Source organism: Vigna unguiculata, unplaced genomic scaffold (genome assembly GCF_004118075.2).
Source record: "Vigna unguiculata cultivar IT97K-499-35 unplaced genomic scaffold, ASM411807v1 contig_413, whole genome shotgun sequence".
Lineage (NCBI taxonomy): Eukaryota > Viridiplantae > Streptophyta > Magnoliopsida > Fabales > Fabaceae > Vigna > Vigna unguiculata.
In genome coordinates this window covers 50,769-68,654 of record NW_021011125.1, presented here as the reverse complement: position 1 = coordinate 68,654, position 17,886 = coordinate 50,769, and the positions used below count along the sequence as shown (strand labels likewise).

At 38.0% G+C, this 17,886-nt stretch overlaps 2 protein-coding genes across 2 annotated transcripts; both read right to left on the bottom strand.

Moving 5' to 3' along the window:
- Positions 1-1,040: 1,040 nt before the first annotated feature.
- Positions 1,041-2,789, bottom strand: LOC114171916. Its single transcript, XM_028056693.1, has 3 exons — positions 2,357-2,789; positions 1,771-2,307; positions 1,041-1,678 (listed from the first exon to the last, which is right to left on the bottom strand). The coding sequence occupies exons 1-3, from the start codon at positions 2,787-2,789 to the stop codon at positions 1,041-1,043; spliced, it is 1,608 nt and encodes a 535-aa protein (XP_027912494.1).
- A 13,317-nt stretch (positions 2,790-16,106) lies between these two features.
- Positions 16,107-16,788, bottom strand: LOC114171914 (50S ribosomal protein L27-like). The gene is made up of 3 exons (XM_028056690.1): positions 16,682-16,788; positions 16,471-16,595; positions 16,107-16,340 (listed from the first exon to the last, which is right to left on the bottom strand). The coding sequence occupies exons 1-3, from the start codon at positions 16,761-16,763 to the stop codon at positions 16,107-16,109; spliced, it is 441 nt and encodes a 146-aa protein (XP_027912491.1). The 5' UTR covers positions 16,764-16,788.
- Between the last annotated feature and the right edge of the window lie 1,098 nt (positions 16,789-17,886).

The window sequence follows — 17,886 nt, the reverse complement described above, 5'->3', positions numbered from 1 at the left end:
TCATACCATTCCACCAAAAGGACTCCTTCAAATCCTTATACATCTTAGTCATACCTGGATGTATGCTAAGACGACTTTGGTGACCCTCCTTCAGTATCTGCCTCCTGAAATGAGGCCCTCCTGGTACACACACTCTACCTTTAAATCGTAGAATGTCGTCCTCTCCCATCTAATAATCCTTCCCTTTTTCAGTACTAACCACCCACAAACTGTTGTAATTCCAAGTCATGCCCTTGAGCCACACAAATTTCATTCAAAAATTCATTAGTAACTCTTAGCAAGCTACACTGTATCGAGTTTGATCCAAACTGCATCCCCAGTTCATATCTCGGAGTTTCTCAATCAACTCTAACTCCTTTATCATCATACAAGATATATGCATCTTCTTCCGACTCAAAACATCGGTACAACATTTGCCTTGCCGGATGGTAGAGCAATTCGAAGTCATAGTCTTTCAAATACTCCATCCACCTACGCTGCCTCATATTCAGCTCCTTTTGGTCAAACAACTACTTCAAACTTTTGTGGTCGCTGAATACTCGAAATTGAGAGCCGTATAAATAATGCTCCAAGACTTAAGAGCAAACACTATGGCGGCTAGCTCCAAGTCATGAGTCGGGTAATTCTTCTCATGCACCTTCAGTTGACGAGAACATATGCCACTGCCCTCTTTTCTTGCATCAATACACACCCCAGACCTTGATATGATGCATCACAGTACACCTCAAACACTTCTCGGTATCTGGAATCACTAGCACTGGAGCGGTAATCAAACACTTCTTCATTTCCTCAAAGCACTCTTTACACTACTCGGTCCAAGAGAACGACTGGTCTTTTCTTGTCAGTTGTGTCAATGGGTTCACCTTCTTTGAGAACCCCTCCAAAACCTCTTGTAGTAACTGCTAGGCCCAAGAAACTTCGCACCTCCGTCACTGTCTTAGGCCTTTCCAGTTAAGTACCATCTCAATCTTAGCCAGGTCTACTACAATACCCTTAGCTGAGATGACATGTCCAAGAAACTGTACCTCCTCTAGCCAAACTCACACTTGGACAGCTCCCATACACTGGTGGTCTCTGAGTATCTTCAACACTACCTTCAAGTGATCGGCATGTTCCTCTCGTGTCCTCGAGTAAATAAGAATGTCATCAATAAAGACAACAACAAACTTATCCAACCAAGGTCGGAAAATTCTATTCATGTAATCCATGAATACTGCTGGTGCATTCGTCACTCCAAATGGCATCACCACATATTCATAGTGGTCGTATCTTGACCTGAATGTTGTCTTTTGCACATCCTCCAGCCGCACTAGAATTTGGTGGTATCCCGACCTCAATTCGATTTTAGAGAACACCCCTACTCCCTTCAACTGATCTAGCAAGTCGTCGATCCTTGGCAATGGATATTTGTTTTTAATAGTCATCTTATTTAGCTGCCTATAATCCACACATAGTTGCGAGCTCCCATCCTTCTTCTTCACTAACAAGATTGGAGCTCCCCAAGGCGACGCGCTTGGTCGAATGAATTGCTTCTCCAGTAACTCTTCAATTTGCTTCTTGTGTTCTACAAGCTCAGCCGGTGCCATTCTGTATGGAGCCATAGACACTGGACCTGCACCAGGAATGAGGTCAATGGTGAAGTCAATTTCTCGACTCGGCGGCAACCCTGGCACTTCATCTGGAAACACATGTACATATTCATTAGCCACTGGTATAGATTGGATCACCTCCGCCGCACTTTCTTCTTTGGCTTGGCCACCACCATAAAACACACAGCCCCGTCTTGTAACGCTTTCGCAGCTTCCCGAGATGATATCAATTCCAACCCTTCATGTTCTGGGAATACCAAATTACGCCGTCCACAATCAATTATGATGTGATTGTTAGACAACCAGTCCATTCCCAATATCACATCCATTCCCTCCAAGGGCAAGCACACCAAGTTCACCTTGTATCTGTGACTTGCCACCACCATTGAACACCCAACATAGACTGAACTGGTAGCTACCTGGCCCAAGGAAGGAGTTGAAACAAGCAACTCACACCCCAAGTCACGTGTCACCAGACTCAATCGTCCCACACAAGCATTAGAGATAAAGGAATGGGATGCGCCAGAATAAAATAAAACTAAGACATCATGCCCCATAAGTAAACAAGGTTGCAATATCAAGTTACCTGACTGAGTCGCCTCAGTAGATGTCATGGCAAAAACTCTCCCAACGGCCCGAGCTCGTTCTGCTGGCGACGCTACTTTTGGTTTCTTCGCACCAAGGCTCTTCTTCTCAGGGCAATTGTTCGCAAAATGACCTAGTTTGTCGCATATGAAGCACTTGTGACGATCACTGGATCCTCCTACCCCCGCTGGTCAGCTGTGGACAATTTCTTTTCAAATGGGGTCCTCCATACTGGTAACAAGTAGGACCCTGAGACGTCTGTGGCCGGCTATACGGCTTCTTCATTTGTCGCGCGTCTACGACATTCCTCTGGTGTCTACTCATAACTGGGCCAAGGCCCTTCTCCAGGTGCTCAGCACTCTTGGCCTGTTCCACCAAGATTGGGAATCTTCTCTCTCGCAACGGTGTTACCACCCTCTTCAGCTCATGTCTGAGTCCTCGCTCAAACTTTAAACATCTCCATTCTTCAGTAATGGCTTGCGAGTAATACCTCGCCAGGTGCTCAAACCTGTTCACATATTCTTGCACCGTCATATCTCCCTGCTGCAATGCAAGGAACTCAGCTTCCTTGTCTTGTTTAGCGATGCCAGGAAAGTATTTCTCCAGGAAACGCATCTTGAAGTTGGTCCAATCGACCTGTTCCTCTCAGGTCCGCATCTGTTGTTGCATCCCCACCCACCAGTACTCAGCATCATCATTCAGAAGGTAGGTGGCAAACAGTAATTTCTGCTCATCCGCGCAGTTCATCACTGTGAATATCTTCTCACACTTGCGAAGCCAGGCCTCCGCTTCATTAGTAGATGCTTTGCCAGTGAACTCCGCTGGCTTGTGGCGTAGGAAGTCCTCCATAGTAGGCACCTAATTGGTGCAATAGCAGTCCTAGGCTACGCTGCCACCAGTGTTTGCATCGCATACACCATCCGATGAATGGCCTCCGCAATGTCATCAGCACCACTATTCCTCCTCCTTCTGTTAGCAGCCATAGCCTGGATACGCCACATTACAATTGTTAAAACCACTTCACTTAGTTAAATAAAACCACTAATATCTTACTTACATACAACTAAATCACACACACAATCAAACGGTAAGCGCACTTCCCAAAAGCCCCAAATTTTTTTTTTTAAATATTTTCAAAACATTTGCTCAGATACCAATTGTAACATCCTAAGGATATTACGAAAATTTCATAAATAAAATCCAAGATAAAATAAAGAACGCATTTAATAAAACCATTTCCCAAAAAAACACGGGAAATTTAAAACTTTAATATCACTATCATAAACCAGGAGTCAATACTCATAAAACTCGAATAAAACTCAATGGCTCCTGAAATGATTACATAATTATCTCACAACTAAAATATATACAAAAATCCCAAGCTAGCCCCCGCTCCGAGTCTATGCATCTCCTGGCCCACCTGTCACATCATCTTCTCCCGGATAACAAGATATCCGATCATCGCCACACACACACAGATAGGGTGAGCTATGCACAATAAAGTATAAACAAATATATGAAATAAACATGTTTCCCAATCCAAAACAACATAAGTACAAAACTCATAATTTCCACATCACCCAACCATGACCTCATAGTCATTCATGAGTCATATGCATGAACTAGGTCTTGGGACTTCCCTGTGCTCCCACGAAACTAACTCATTCGTGGTCCAACCATATGAGCCTATCCCGCTCATAGTCCTGCCCTACAGACTCCTCGTCTGTAGTAAAACATCCAAGTCTCATACTTGGACCCTGGCACGCACGCAATCACCATACTATGGACTCCTCGCCCAATAGTAACCGACAGGAACATCACAGTTCCTTTCCCATCGTGCGCCCGACACATGCAATCACCATACTAAGGACTCCTCGCCCAATAGTAGCCGACGGGAACTCAACCAGTTCCTTGCCCATCATGTGTCCAACCACCGAGCATATCCCAGACCCCTATTGGACTTAGTCCTTCAAGCCCAAATGCCACACCACATGCATAAAATTCCTATACTTAGGATAAAGTAACCAAATCACACCCACAAGCAACTACAACATGTCAAAATCACATAAACTCGCTTAAACCAGGGACACTCGCTAAAACAGTAGCATCAACTAGTCATCTCGCTTAGGCGAGATCTTCCCGCCTGGGCGAGCCACACATTCGCCCAAAACCACTCTAACACCTCGCCTAGACGAGTCTTCAACAAAACACACAAGAACACACTTCAAGAACTCGCTTGGGCGAGCCACTCTCGCCTAGGCGAGAGTGTCAGTCGCTCAAAACTCAAAACATCTCGCCTAGGGGGGATATCGCGCTCAAAACTTCCAAGTTCTCCTCGCGACCTCGCTGAGGCGAGTGCCTCTCGCCTGAGCGAGATACCTTGTCGCTCAACCTTTTTCCTGGTCGACTAGGCGAGAACCACGAACCAGGACCCAATGTGAGACTCTACAACTCTCGCCTAGGCGAGGAGGACCCGCTTGGGCGAGACTTGCAGGTTCTCGAGTCTGTTCACGCACTCGAATCACTCCACTTTGCCCAATTCGCACCACTAACAATACCAACACATAATTAACACATTACCAAGCACAAATAATGGGCATAATCATCAGAACAGGTCCTATATCATCCATTCATATTAACCAACTCGAGATTAAATCATATCTACCCATTCCATACCAAAACTCTCCCTCTAATCACCAAAACGCATAGCGAGGCTTTGCACACAATCTCAGCCAATCAGATTATGAATCTCATCACATACCACACAATTTCCATGACATACAAATTTACCCAATGCATACACCTAAGATCCCCTAACCTGAAAATTTGATTGAAATTGGGAAGAAGATTGGTTTTCCTTGGTTTGCCAATGATGTGCCACAGACTTCCTCTCAGTTCAGCCCCTTTACGCACCCAAACCTCCTCTCTCAGCCTAAATTTCGTACTCTCTCTATAATAGTTCAACACACTGTCCCATTCTGCTAGGCTTTTCTTTACCCCTTCACATTCATACCACAACTATTAGTTAGCAAAAATAAAGCTTATTATTTGCCCACCAAGGTTTGAACCCATGACCTTCCACTCCTAAGGCCAAAGCACAACCACTATACTAAATCACATTGGTGATACACACAAATCCACATAAGTTTACAATACCAATCACATACTCATACATATCTTTAAAATCAATAATAAAACAACTACACATAATTGGCATACATAGGACTCGAACCCAAGTCCTCTCACACAATCAAAGTACTCTCAACTACTTGAGCTAGTACTTTTCCACATCACATTAAACAATAGTTAATGCCATAAAGGCGCTTTCTAATTGCATTTATTAATTAATTAAATATTTAATTAATTAATTTTCATGGGTCTTACACTTCTCATGAGAGTGGTGGTGGTAATAAGGCTCATGGAGTAATCTTGCAACTATGGAAATGTAGCCGTTTTCAAGAATGATGGAAAATAATTTTGGGATTGTATCAAATTTATGAAATTTTGGTTGATTATATTTTGTTTTTGTAATCATTTGGTAATAATAAATATTATGTTATGGCTTTTTCAACAATAGAGTTACAATCCAAATAGGATGGGTTGCAATTACTTCAAATGGTGTTTTGAAGATGTTAGTGATAAATGTGATGCAAATATTGTGAGACAAAGAAAGAAGATTATAAATATAGAGAAAGCTCTCAAAGTTTTTAGAAAAGTGAGTCCAATTATTGGTATGATTGGTTACTTTTATTGGTGTGATTAATGTAATTATAGTGTATGTGTGTTGTTCAAACTTTCGTGAGTTGTGAATGTATTGAGTGAGTAGAGCATATTATCATGTAATGATTTGTTCTTTAAAATACATTTGAATTGTCATTCCAAAACATGGTAAAGTAAACACAATAGTGGATTCCATACATGTGGCCTCCAATTTTGCAATGTTTTATTGTTGTTGGGCTTGTCATATGTTGGTCTACATGGTTGTGGTGGTGGCTAGGTTGGTTGAGAAGTCTAGGATGGATGAGTTATTTGTTGTGATTATTCAGAACATTGGTTGGTGTAGAGGGTTCTTGACCTCCCAATAAGGGATACATTTTTATCCAATAAGTACACTAGTTCAATTATAGCACAACAAAATCATATCTACAAAGATTTAGTTAATAAAACAGTAACTTATAATCAATTTGAATTTGTAAAATCAACCATAAGTCGTCTCTCAACGAATACGGAATTGATTCTTAACAAATTAGTTCTTATAAAACTATAAAAAAGGGTTAGTGAAATAATAAGAGTAATAAGAGAAATAAAATTGGTGAAAGGTAAAAAAATATAAAAACAATGATAAAGAAAATAGATTGATTCCACTACTTTTTCAAAATAGATTCATCATCAGTTATCTAAAGATTATTGCTCAATTAATTATTATTCTATATTTTCAAATTAATAAATTTAAAGTCTTAATTAATTTGTTGGAGTTCTCACTTTTAACCAAAGTACAATCTCCATTACAAGTAAGAACTTTTAGATTATCCACAGTAAATTCAACCAAAGTATAATTTCAATCCAATTTTACTATCCTAATCATGTCTATTATTTTGTCTCTTCACTAAATAAAAAGCTTAATTAATCAAAGTAAAGTCTCGACTAATTTTAGTTAGAGTAAATACTTTTAATCAAAGTAAAGTCTCAATTATTGGTAAAAACCCATTTAATCACATGAAAGTTTTTAAACAAAATCAAAACAAAATCCCAATTAAATTTAAAAACCCTTCAACTCATGTGATTGGCCTGCATATAATTTAAACACTTCGCTAATTAGCTAGCATGTCAAAATCATTACTTTTTACATGATTCAAAGACAAAAGAAATAGATAAATGAAAACCACAAAAATAATAAAAAGAACAAAGAAATTATTTCATTCTAACATCAGAATCCACAATGAAATTATAATAAAACCAACCTAAGAAGTTTATCACTCCATGGATTGCAAAAGTAACATAAAAATAGAAGAAGTGAGTGGAGAGAGAAAACGAAATTAGGCCCCTCTAGGGGTTTCTAAATTCCGAAGTTCCGAACTTCCCTTTCTGCCTCCCCTTGGTCTCTTTATATAGTCCTTGAATGGACTTGAATATTATCTTTTTTGTTGCTGAAATCTTTTATTTGTCGATATAATATCTTTCAAATCATTAATAGATTTTATCAATTTCAAAAATATCTAGAAGATATTTTCAGTTGATATGAATTATCTAAAAATATCTAAATAATTATCAACAACTAAACTTAACCAAAATTCCAATTCAGCCCCTACAATCTTGCGATCTAAATTTGTAGAGAAATAACAAAAGATAAATAATTTCATTTCAGCACTCTTTTTGGCCAAACTTTGACTGTTTTACCAGACTTTAGTTAGTTGACCCTTTGATTTTCCAATTAAAGCCTTCCACGTGGCAACCCTTTCTCTCTCTCCCCTAGGGTTTGTTGTTGCATGATGAAGTAGTTGCAATTTGCGTCTTGGTTTGGTCATGGAATATGGACAACTTATGTGAGACCATTCTTGGGTCAGCTCTTGGAAGATCAACTATTGTCCATGCAAACAAATCGACGTTCTGCATGAGCATTAGGCCTATGGTCGTTTCTCCTTCTTCATTCATTGTGGATCCACATTCAAGTTTATTCCTTCTTGTAGAGGGAATTTCTTGGTGTCTCCAACCGATGCTAGTCGGACGTCGTTCCTTATTATGGGATCTAGATCTTCACCTACCATGGTAATATTGCCGTTATGCACACGTTCAATGTTATTGGTTGTGACGGAAGCTATAAGTTATATATGTTGCACTGACTATCTACCTTTTAATCAATGTGAATCATCACAATATCTTCTAATGCTAACGAAAACTTCATTACGATGAGGGGTAGATACCAAGACCCCTAATGTGTGTAGTGAGGGTCTTTCTAGCAAGATTTTGTATGAAGTATGTTCTTCGATGACCAGGTACCTGATATGTATCATCTTGGTCAAACTACCTTCACCAAAGGCGATATGTAAATCTATGTATCACCTTGTACACACCATTTCCCTTGAGACACCGTATATTGGCTCGTCATATTGCACCATCGCTTCTTCTGAAAACTACAACTTCTTATATGTCTTCTAGTAGAGGATGTCTATTGAGTTTCCTTGGTCAATAAGAACTTTTTTGACAACACAGTTCTCGATTTCGATTGTGATCACCATGGGATCATCCTGCTCTGGGTCCACACCTTTGAATTTAGCGACTTCCTATCTCAACTCGTACATGCTGGTCAAGGGTTTTATGCTGAGGTTCTTAGTGAAGGGGCCTACTTTTAATGCCACCATCATGTACTGCAGGATAACTTCAGGGTTTAAATTTTTTATCTTCAGTGCTACCTTGCTAAATCTCTCAATGAAGGCTTTCAATGTTTCGCCTTTCTTTTGTCTAATAGGGGGCCTTTAAGGGTTGTAGGGAAGGCCTTGCACATGACTGTCATTGGTCGAGTAGAGGCTCACTTGGGTGACATAGATAGAGATGTGTTAATTAGGATCAGTGCTTCCATCGTATCGGTACATACTGAAGGCTTCCCACTATTTAGGAAGCGGAGTCTCTGTGATGCCATCTATGAAGTGTCTTAGCGCTTTGGTCTAGTTGCTATATTAGTGGTTGTGGCCATTGTCTGAGGGGTGGGATTGTACTTGCTTACTTCTTTACTTTCGCGGGGTGTGCCGGTATACAGCGACGCTTTAAGATCGTTTGGACTTTATCTTTCCTTTTAACATTGACTACTTCAGTCTCGAGCTTCCTTCTAAGCTTCGAGTTCTCTTAGCACAAAGCGTCCATCTCCTCGACATAGTGATTGCACAGTATGCCTCGATCAAATGTTCTGATATAATTAATTCAATCATTGAGATTCTGGTTTTTGTCACTTTTTGTTGATCATTTATTTTGATTTTTGATTTCAATTTGTTTATTTTTATTTTCAATTTCAATTTGCGTGTTGAGTGTTTGAATTCAATATTTGTACTTCCTACAAGTTTCTTTCACTTCATTTAACATATTTGAACAGTTGATTTTCGATTTAGACTTAGAAATCACAAATTTACGATTTGGTAGTTATTCTCGTTACATTCGTTAATTTTGTTAGTTTAAGGATGCTGCTTCATTTTTTTATTTTTACATTCTATGTATTTGTTTGATTTCGTTTAAGTTTCCATGTTCTATTTATGTTTTATTCGAACTGATTTGCATAACCAATTCCTGTTTTGATTCATTCCATAGCTTAAATCAATCATGTTTTGCACATTCATAAAAGTTATTTCATAGCACCTTATGAAGGCTTGACAACACAAGAAGCAATGAAAGCTCTCCTAAGAAGGATTAAAAGAAGCATGACTAGAGGAGAGACTTTTATCCTTCTTCCTTGTCTTTATTTAGTATTTCATTATGTTGATTTCCCTAAACTTGGCTTAGTTAGATCAACCTTAGTTGACTTGTTGACCTTAACTAAGGTTGATTAGATTTGACTTGGCTCAAGTCAACATGTTGAATTATTTGTCATGTGATGAGATGGCCACAAATGGAGACAGATTAGGGTAAGATGGCCACAAATGGAGACAAATTAAAGTGTTCCCACATGGCAAAGCATCATTGGACCACATGGAAATGTGATGAGAGAGAAAAGGCATAAAACATAAAGTAACTTGTACCATGGTGGTACATGTGGTCCTTGCGCCTCCCTTCTCTTGGCTGAGAATCATCTTTGGAGTGCTCATTTCATTCCATTTGTTGATTTATGTTAGCCTACCTTCTAGCTTCTAGAATTAGGGTTTTGTAATTGCTATAACACCCTTTTTGTACTTTTTCTTTTTGCATAGAGGTTCCTAAACTCTCTATTTAAGGGGTTCTCTAAGACATGTGCATTAGTTGATCAACTTAAGTAAAATAATATATTGTTTCAACCATATTACTGTGAGCTCTCCTCCAAGGAGTGGAGTTCTATCTTTGGCCTTATCTTGAGCAATCAAGTGACAACATTCATCACTCATCTCTAAGAAAAAGTTGGCCTTTTAGTCTTCACCTAAGAGTGACGTGTTTTCTTGATGGCAAACCTCTAGCCATGGCCAAGCACTTTTAAGAAGTGCTAGAGGCATCTATCCAAGGTGATGCAAAGCTCTCTTCTTTTGGGCCATAATGGAGTATCTTTAATAATTAGGAATATTTAGACCTTATATTAAGGGTCAAGTAGTGTAGGTTTCTTTTTAAGCCTTGTATGAAGGGTCAAGTAGTGTAGGGTTTAAAATAATCTTGCTTAAGTATGGAGCATCATGTGCACTAGTTTAAGCAACTCTTGGGGTGATTAATTAAGTTAATAAAGCATAGCTTAGCGAAAGTCGTCCCACATGCCACATGGTAAACCCTTAATGGAGAGTTCTCTTATAAAGGTAGTGGCTATGTGTCATTGTCCTAGTGGAGAGACGTTTCATATAGCACCTTTTCACATGGCAACACATGAGTGATGCGTTTTTCATGAGGGTGAGACTAACACATGTCAAGCTCTCCTTCATGGACCATTTGTGGGCCACTTTAACAATTATTCATCCATTGGGCCTACTGCCCAATTCAATCAGCCTCAAATTTCATTATCAATATCACCTATTTGGGCCAAGACCCAATGTCCTCCAATAGGCCAAATATCTTGCCTCCATTTTGCCAGCAACAATGTCTCTTATGCATAATAAGCAAGCAACATCTTTTGTGCCTGCATCATGGTTCTTCCAACAGCCCAATTAGTCTTCTCCAAAAAGCTTCAGTGTCACACGTGCATCCCCAAACACCAAATCAACAAACCATCATTTGTTGGCTTTAATTGGAAATAACCCAATTATGTTTTGATGAAGGCATGTGATCTATTTTGCGTATGTGAGGATGGAAGGGCTTCCTCATTCTCCAGAAATGGGTCTATGGCAACAGTAAGGGTTCTTCACCTCTTAAACCCTTTAGGTAGCCATTTGGTTCAGGCTTTTCACCCTTTTACGAGCAATGTCCACACCTTCTAGAATCCTTAAACCCTTGTACAAGGTTACCAAGTCGTTAGGGTTTTACTTTTTCCTATTTTCACTTTCGTTTATCTTTGTCATGGTTGACTTCTTATAAAAGGGAGCCCACCAAATTGTAATTTTTAGCTTTTGATGAATGAGAGCGTGGAGTTTCCCCTCGTCATAGCTCAACCCTAACCATATATGAGGTTTTTACATCGTCAGGTTATCTTGAAATGGTGAGAGCTTGAGCGTTGAGTGTCATGAGGTGTTAAATGGAGGAAACCTCGTTTCCACCAAGAGAGAACAACGTCGCTTCCATTGAGAATAGAGTCTTTCGCCGTGAGAATCATCGATTTTCACCGATAGATCGATGATTGGAGGCCTTACGAAGATTTTCACCTAGTTGACCTTTGTTGGGTCATTAGGACTTTAACTCACAATGAAAACAATTTTCACACACTCAAGCTTCGTTTTGAAATTTTTATTGAGAAGTCTTTGTGAAAGTGGACAATGGAATCTAGCTAGGAAAGGCCTAGTTCCTGAGCCTATCCAAGTGACTCATCACCCTTTGCTGGAATATCTATAGAAAGCTTTCACTTTCATTTCTTTTTAGAAATTTCACCCCAAAATCTTTCGAAAATTGTTTTGAGCAAATTCCTTGAAAAAGAAATATGATTTTTTATAGTAGTTTTCATTTAGGTAGCCATTTGGAGAATGAGATGCATCATAGATTGGAGAGTGACATTCCTTTCTTTGGTGAGGACATAAGTGCATTATCATATTTGGCTTGGGAGAGGAAAATTGAAGAGTTGCATCCTTTCTTTTCTAGAAGTAGTAAATATTACATTTTTAGTTTGTGCATTTCTAGGTTAGTAGGACATGTTAGAGAGTGGTGGGAAGATTAGCAATATATAGTGGATAGAGCAAGAAAACCCCCAATTGAGGATTGTAGTGGTTTAAGAACATGCATGAGACATAATTTTGTTCTTGCTTCATTTAGAATATCCCAAGAGCAAATGTGTGAGATTAGAAAATTCATTACATAGGAAAATCATCCATTAAACATAAAAATGAACTTTCTAAAAGGGTATGAGTTTAAAGAAAAACTTGAAGGGCTCTTGATTGAGAAAATGCTCTTGAGGGAGAAAGAGGATTGAGAAAGAGAACAAGTGTGGGTAGAAAAATTAAGAGCAAATGAAAAGGAAATTAATAAATTAGCTGAAAGAGAGGACAAACAAAGAGAACAAGATGAGACAGAAAAGGAGAAGAAATACAAAAAAGAAAAGGAGATTGAGGAGAGAAGAAGAGCTTGTGAAGAGAAAAGAAAAGAGTTGGAAGAGAAAAAGAAGATAATGAGAGAAGAGAAAGAGAGGAAATCTTACTTAAGGAGGAAGGGCTAATAACAGTACCTCCAATTCACCCCTGAACAAAGACAAGAATGATAAAGGGAGTCTCGATTTCCTTAAACTTTTTTCTTTATATTAGACCTTCCTTTTCAATTTTAAATTTCTCTTTTGAAAATTTTTCAATTACACCTCTATTCTTCTATATTTTAAACTCTTCCAATATTTCCTAGCAACACTTTGAGTTAATGTTACCTAGATTACAATTAAGTTAGTAGATATCACTATAAGGACCTCTTAGACTTTAATGGAAATATTTTTCATAATACAAGGTCGTCTAGGGAACTTTTTAGAAGCTTTTCTCATGGGAAATTAAAGTTGATTTTAACCCTCTTTGATGCTTATTGAAAAAAAAAATTGATTCGGGAGGCAACAAAGCGTCCTAAGCTATAGGCTATGAGAAACATTCTTGATCTAAGGACAGATCCTCTTCAAGAGGACGAGGATGATAGAAATCACCCAAAGTCCTTATAGCTTGGGCCAATGTTTAAGCTCATTTTCATTATTTTTTTAAATAATTAAATAAATGTTTTGGGCCTTGTACTTTTAGGCCATTATTATTGACTTTATTTTGCTATCAACCTAATGTTTAGGCATTTTAATGTGTATGCCACTTTAACAAATATTTATCCATTGGGAGTAGGCCCAATTTAATGAGCCTCAAAGTTTATTATCATTTTCACGTGTTTGGGAGACCCAATGTCCTCCAGCAGGCCAAATACCTTGCCTCCATTTGGCCAGCATCAGCGTCTCTTATGCATCATAAGTGAGCAACATCTTTTGGGCTTGCATAATGGTTCTTCCAGCAGCCTAATTAGTCTTCTCCAAACACCAAATCAACAAACCATCATCTATTGGCTCTAATTGGAAACATCCGATTACATTTTGATGAAGGCATGTGATCTATTTTGCGTATATGAGGGTGGAAGGGCTTCCATATTCTTCAGAAACAGGTCTATGGCAAAAGTTAGGGTTCTTCACCATCAAACCCTTTAGGTAGCCATTTGGTTCAGGCTCTTCCTCCTCCCATGACGAATGCCCACACCTCCTAGAATTCTTAAACCCTTGTACAAAGTTTGTACAAGGTTACCTAGCCGTTAAGGTTTTTCCTTTTCCCGTTTTCAGTTCCATTTATCTTTATCATGCCTGCCTTCTTCTTCCTATAAAAGGCAGGCCACCAAACTATAATTTTCAGTTTTGATGAATAAGAGTGTGGAGTTTTTCCCCCTTTTTGTCATAGTAACCCTAACCTTAGATGAGGTTTTTACCTCGTCGGGTTGCCCCAAAACAGTGAGAGCGTGAGCGTTGAGTGTCGCAAGGTGTTGAACGGAGGAAACGTCGTTTCCATCGAGAGAGAACCATGCCGCTTCCACTAAGAATCAATTTCCGCCGCGAGACTCATTGATCTTCCACGATAGATCGATGATTGGAGGCTTCACGAAGATTTTCTTCTAATTAAAACTCGAATCCGACATTGAATTGTGAGTCCGTCATCGTCAAAATCAAACATCATATTTCACAAAACCTAAAAGAACCTACATCAGCACCTCTGCACCAATTTTCAATTCTTTTGTTTTCACCATGATTTTGTGTTTTAGTTCATTTTATTGAGTTCTAAATAAATTTTCTAGTTGCTCTAATAGATTGAAGCACGTTCATGGCATTCGCATTGTAAAAATCATACCTTAGTTCATTTAAGCATTCTCACAAACACCTGTGATAGATTAGGGTTTCATATAGGCATTTGATCAAACACTTTCTAAATTCACTTTTTTGCACCGTGTCATTTCATTCCAAAACTTAAGATATCTTCCATATCATCTATTCATGCATTCTAAGCATTCAAATGATCATTCCTTTCATTAGAATGTCTAATTCAAAATGAAGAACACTTTGTTCATAGTTTCACACGCATTTTTTTATGTTATTTGCATGGTTAGTAATAACTTCATTAATCATCTTCATTGCATTGTTAGTAAAGTTAGTACTGTATATTTCCTCCACCAAATTCAGATTTACACACTCACATTCACTCAAAATTCTGGTCTTTCCTTGGATTACTTTGGTTTTACACTATCTTGTATCATCGAGGAAATATTTTTGCATAATATTAGGCCACAATAAGGTTTATCAATGTCAAACAAATCGGTTTTGGAGTGTTCTACAACTATATTTCCTCCACCAAATTCAGATTTACACACTCACATTCACTCACCACCCGTGACTCCAAAGGTAGCCTACAAATGACACTAGGAGACAACCTATTGCAATGATGCTCACCATCGACCACACAAACACATGCCTTAAAACACCACTTCAACAACTCTCACTTCATTTTGGACTTCTCCTGCTTTCCTCCAAACACCTATAACGATGCCACCGACGACATTTAGAACAACCACGATTAGATCTTTCACGCTCCCTCCCCTTTCCCCTTGTTCATTTCAGATTTCCAATTTTCATTCACAGTAAACAATTTTGCCCTTTTATGTTTTTTGCTCTTTTTATTTTTCACTTTTTTGCCCTTTTACATAACACCAGCTGATGTCATATCACAGTTGTCAACAGGATGTTACTTGCTACATGAGTGTCAAAATAATGTTTTCCTTCTCCTTCACGTTCTTATAATCATTCTTAACACGGGACATATATTCTAAAACTACAACTTCAGAATTTTGTCTTTCTTGCATGGTAGTGACAAGAATTGGATTTTTGTGTTGAGTTTTCTTTTCTTGACATTTCTTTGTTTCCCTCTAGACAATCCGTTATAGATGAAGTTAATTGATGATATGCCTTAAAAATGGATGATGAATAAAAATTTCATAAGATGTATTGAGATTTTTTTTCAATTCAAAGGTTATTTTACTGTTGAACTCCAGTTGTAATTTGTAGATGTGATTTTCTGTTAAAAATTAATGACTATTTTACTGTTGTTCATGAAAGAACCCACTATTTAACAAAAATAGGATAGTTTAAATTCAACAATTGAATCTTATTATTATACATTACTCACCTCATAAGAAATATTTTATTGTTAATATAGCTTATGTAATATCATCCACAACAGCAAAAAGTTACAAGAACATATGCTTACATTAAATACTGTGCAAACACCTTTCTTTGGTGCGCTAACAAATTACTTTGGCCCTCAAAGTCTTACTTATACCATTATGAAACCAAAGTAAATGTTGCTATGCTAGCTAATATTGTACTTAATAATCGGACATAGTTAAACAACAACAAAAAAGAGCAACTCCGAAGCATGTTTAAGTACCAAACCATGTTTCCTTCTAGAGTCATTCTTTTAAATAATTCTAATAGAAGAGTATGTACCAGCCACAAACCCATTTTTCAATTAAAGGTAAAAAATTGGGGCAGAGTGACAACATCTAGGTGTTCACATAAGCTAAAGAAGGTAAGTTGAATTCTATGAGCGGATAAAAAATTTCTATCATGGCTGAAGTTGGTGAGACTTACACAGCAACCTTTACTTTTGAAACAGATGCATTTGCATACAAAGGGTGGAGAACATGGCCTTCTTTAGGCTCAACATGCACCCATTTGCGACCAGTCAGCTTGTTCCGTTCAAACTTCACCAATCCCTCTTTCAATGCAAACAGAGTATGATCTTTCCCAAGTCCCACATAGTTTCCTGGATGAAAACGAGTACCACGTTGTCGAACAATGATATTTCCAGGTATCACCCTCTGCATAATAAGAGAAGAGTTACATCATGAATGAAGAAGTCAATGAACCATGTTCAGAACATCCAGATTCAGTTCACACTTCCTCTACCTGCATGGCAATAATTAGAACTCAAAAGTGTAAAACAAATACCTCCCCACCAAATTTCTTCACTCCAAGGTTCTTGGGTTTTGAATCCCGTCCATTCTTTCTAGAACCAGCAGTCTTTTTGGAAGCCCAACGCCTGAACACCATACTCAAACCTTCTCCAGACACATCTACAATAATGGGTCAAAAAATCATTAGTCTAGCCTACTTTAGAAAGACATCATACAGTAGCCAATATAGGATAATGAGGCTATACCACTGGTGCTTCTATACACAGGAACATTTGTCACAAGTTCCTTGACATTCAATCTTCTGCAAAATGATGCTGCAAAATTCATGGTGTTTTCTATGTGGCAGAGACACAACCTGGGATAAATTATAACATTGGAAATTTTCAAAATCTGTGAAACAGTTCAATTACGACTGGTGCGCTTGTAGTAACAAATACCAAACACCAGAATGAATCAGTTGAGGCAAGATCAGATCATCAGAAAAAAGTTGGCCATACAGTTCCACTGTCATGTGATCATTAAAACGTATTTACATTTAATAAGCAGACAAGAAACTATAATGAGTACAGGCTAATCTCATAAAAACAATGAAACTTATTATTTAAAGAAATCAATCATCTGCAGGCACAGGAATACCTCCATGTCATCCCCATCAGTTTCTCTACTTGAAGTACACTATACAATAATAAATAGCATAGTAATCTAGATTCTATTCATTAGCAACTAAAATATGTTAAATCAAAGTTTCAGTTAAAATATGAACAGATTGTTGCTTTGATTAAATTATAACAAATTAAGTAGTTATTTAGTTACACAACTCAAGAAATCTAAATTCACAAAATCAAAATTAGCAGTGCTGATGTATATACTACAACTGATAAAATTGTTTACAAAACTAATATGCAGCATAAAAAGTAGAGAATGCCAGAGTGTGGCATGGGGTGACACCAGATAATCTTAAGTATGTTTTAGATCCAAATAAGAATTATGCCACAACTGTTTTTGAGACTCTCAATATAGTAATTGAAAATTTTTCCCTCAAGGCTATGCATGCTGCCTTTAAATACTTGCTTACACTGAAGGAGGCTTAACGACTCAATAAAAGGAATTGCCCTTTACATTGTGCCTTTCCATGCCTTTATCACCTATAATCTCAAAATTCTCCTGCTCACAATTTTCAGTCTCCAATATTTGTTTTGGTTTTCATGGATTTTCAACTTATTTCAAAATTTAAATGACAAGGATTTCTTTTAATTTGATACCCTTTTGGGACTCCTAGACTCTATTTATTTTTCTTCATGACCAGATAAAAGGATATAGTTCCATGGTCCTTCTAGGGCCTTTCTCTGTATATCCCTTTTTCTTTCAGTTACTCAGTCATTCCTTGAATAGGAAAAAGTCTTAACCATCAAACCTTGTGTGAGCTTGCTCAGATTCTATTCCATGGCTA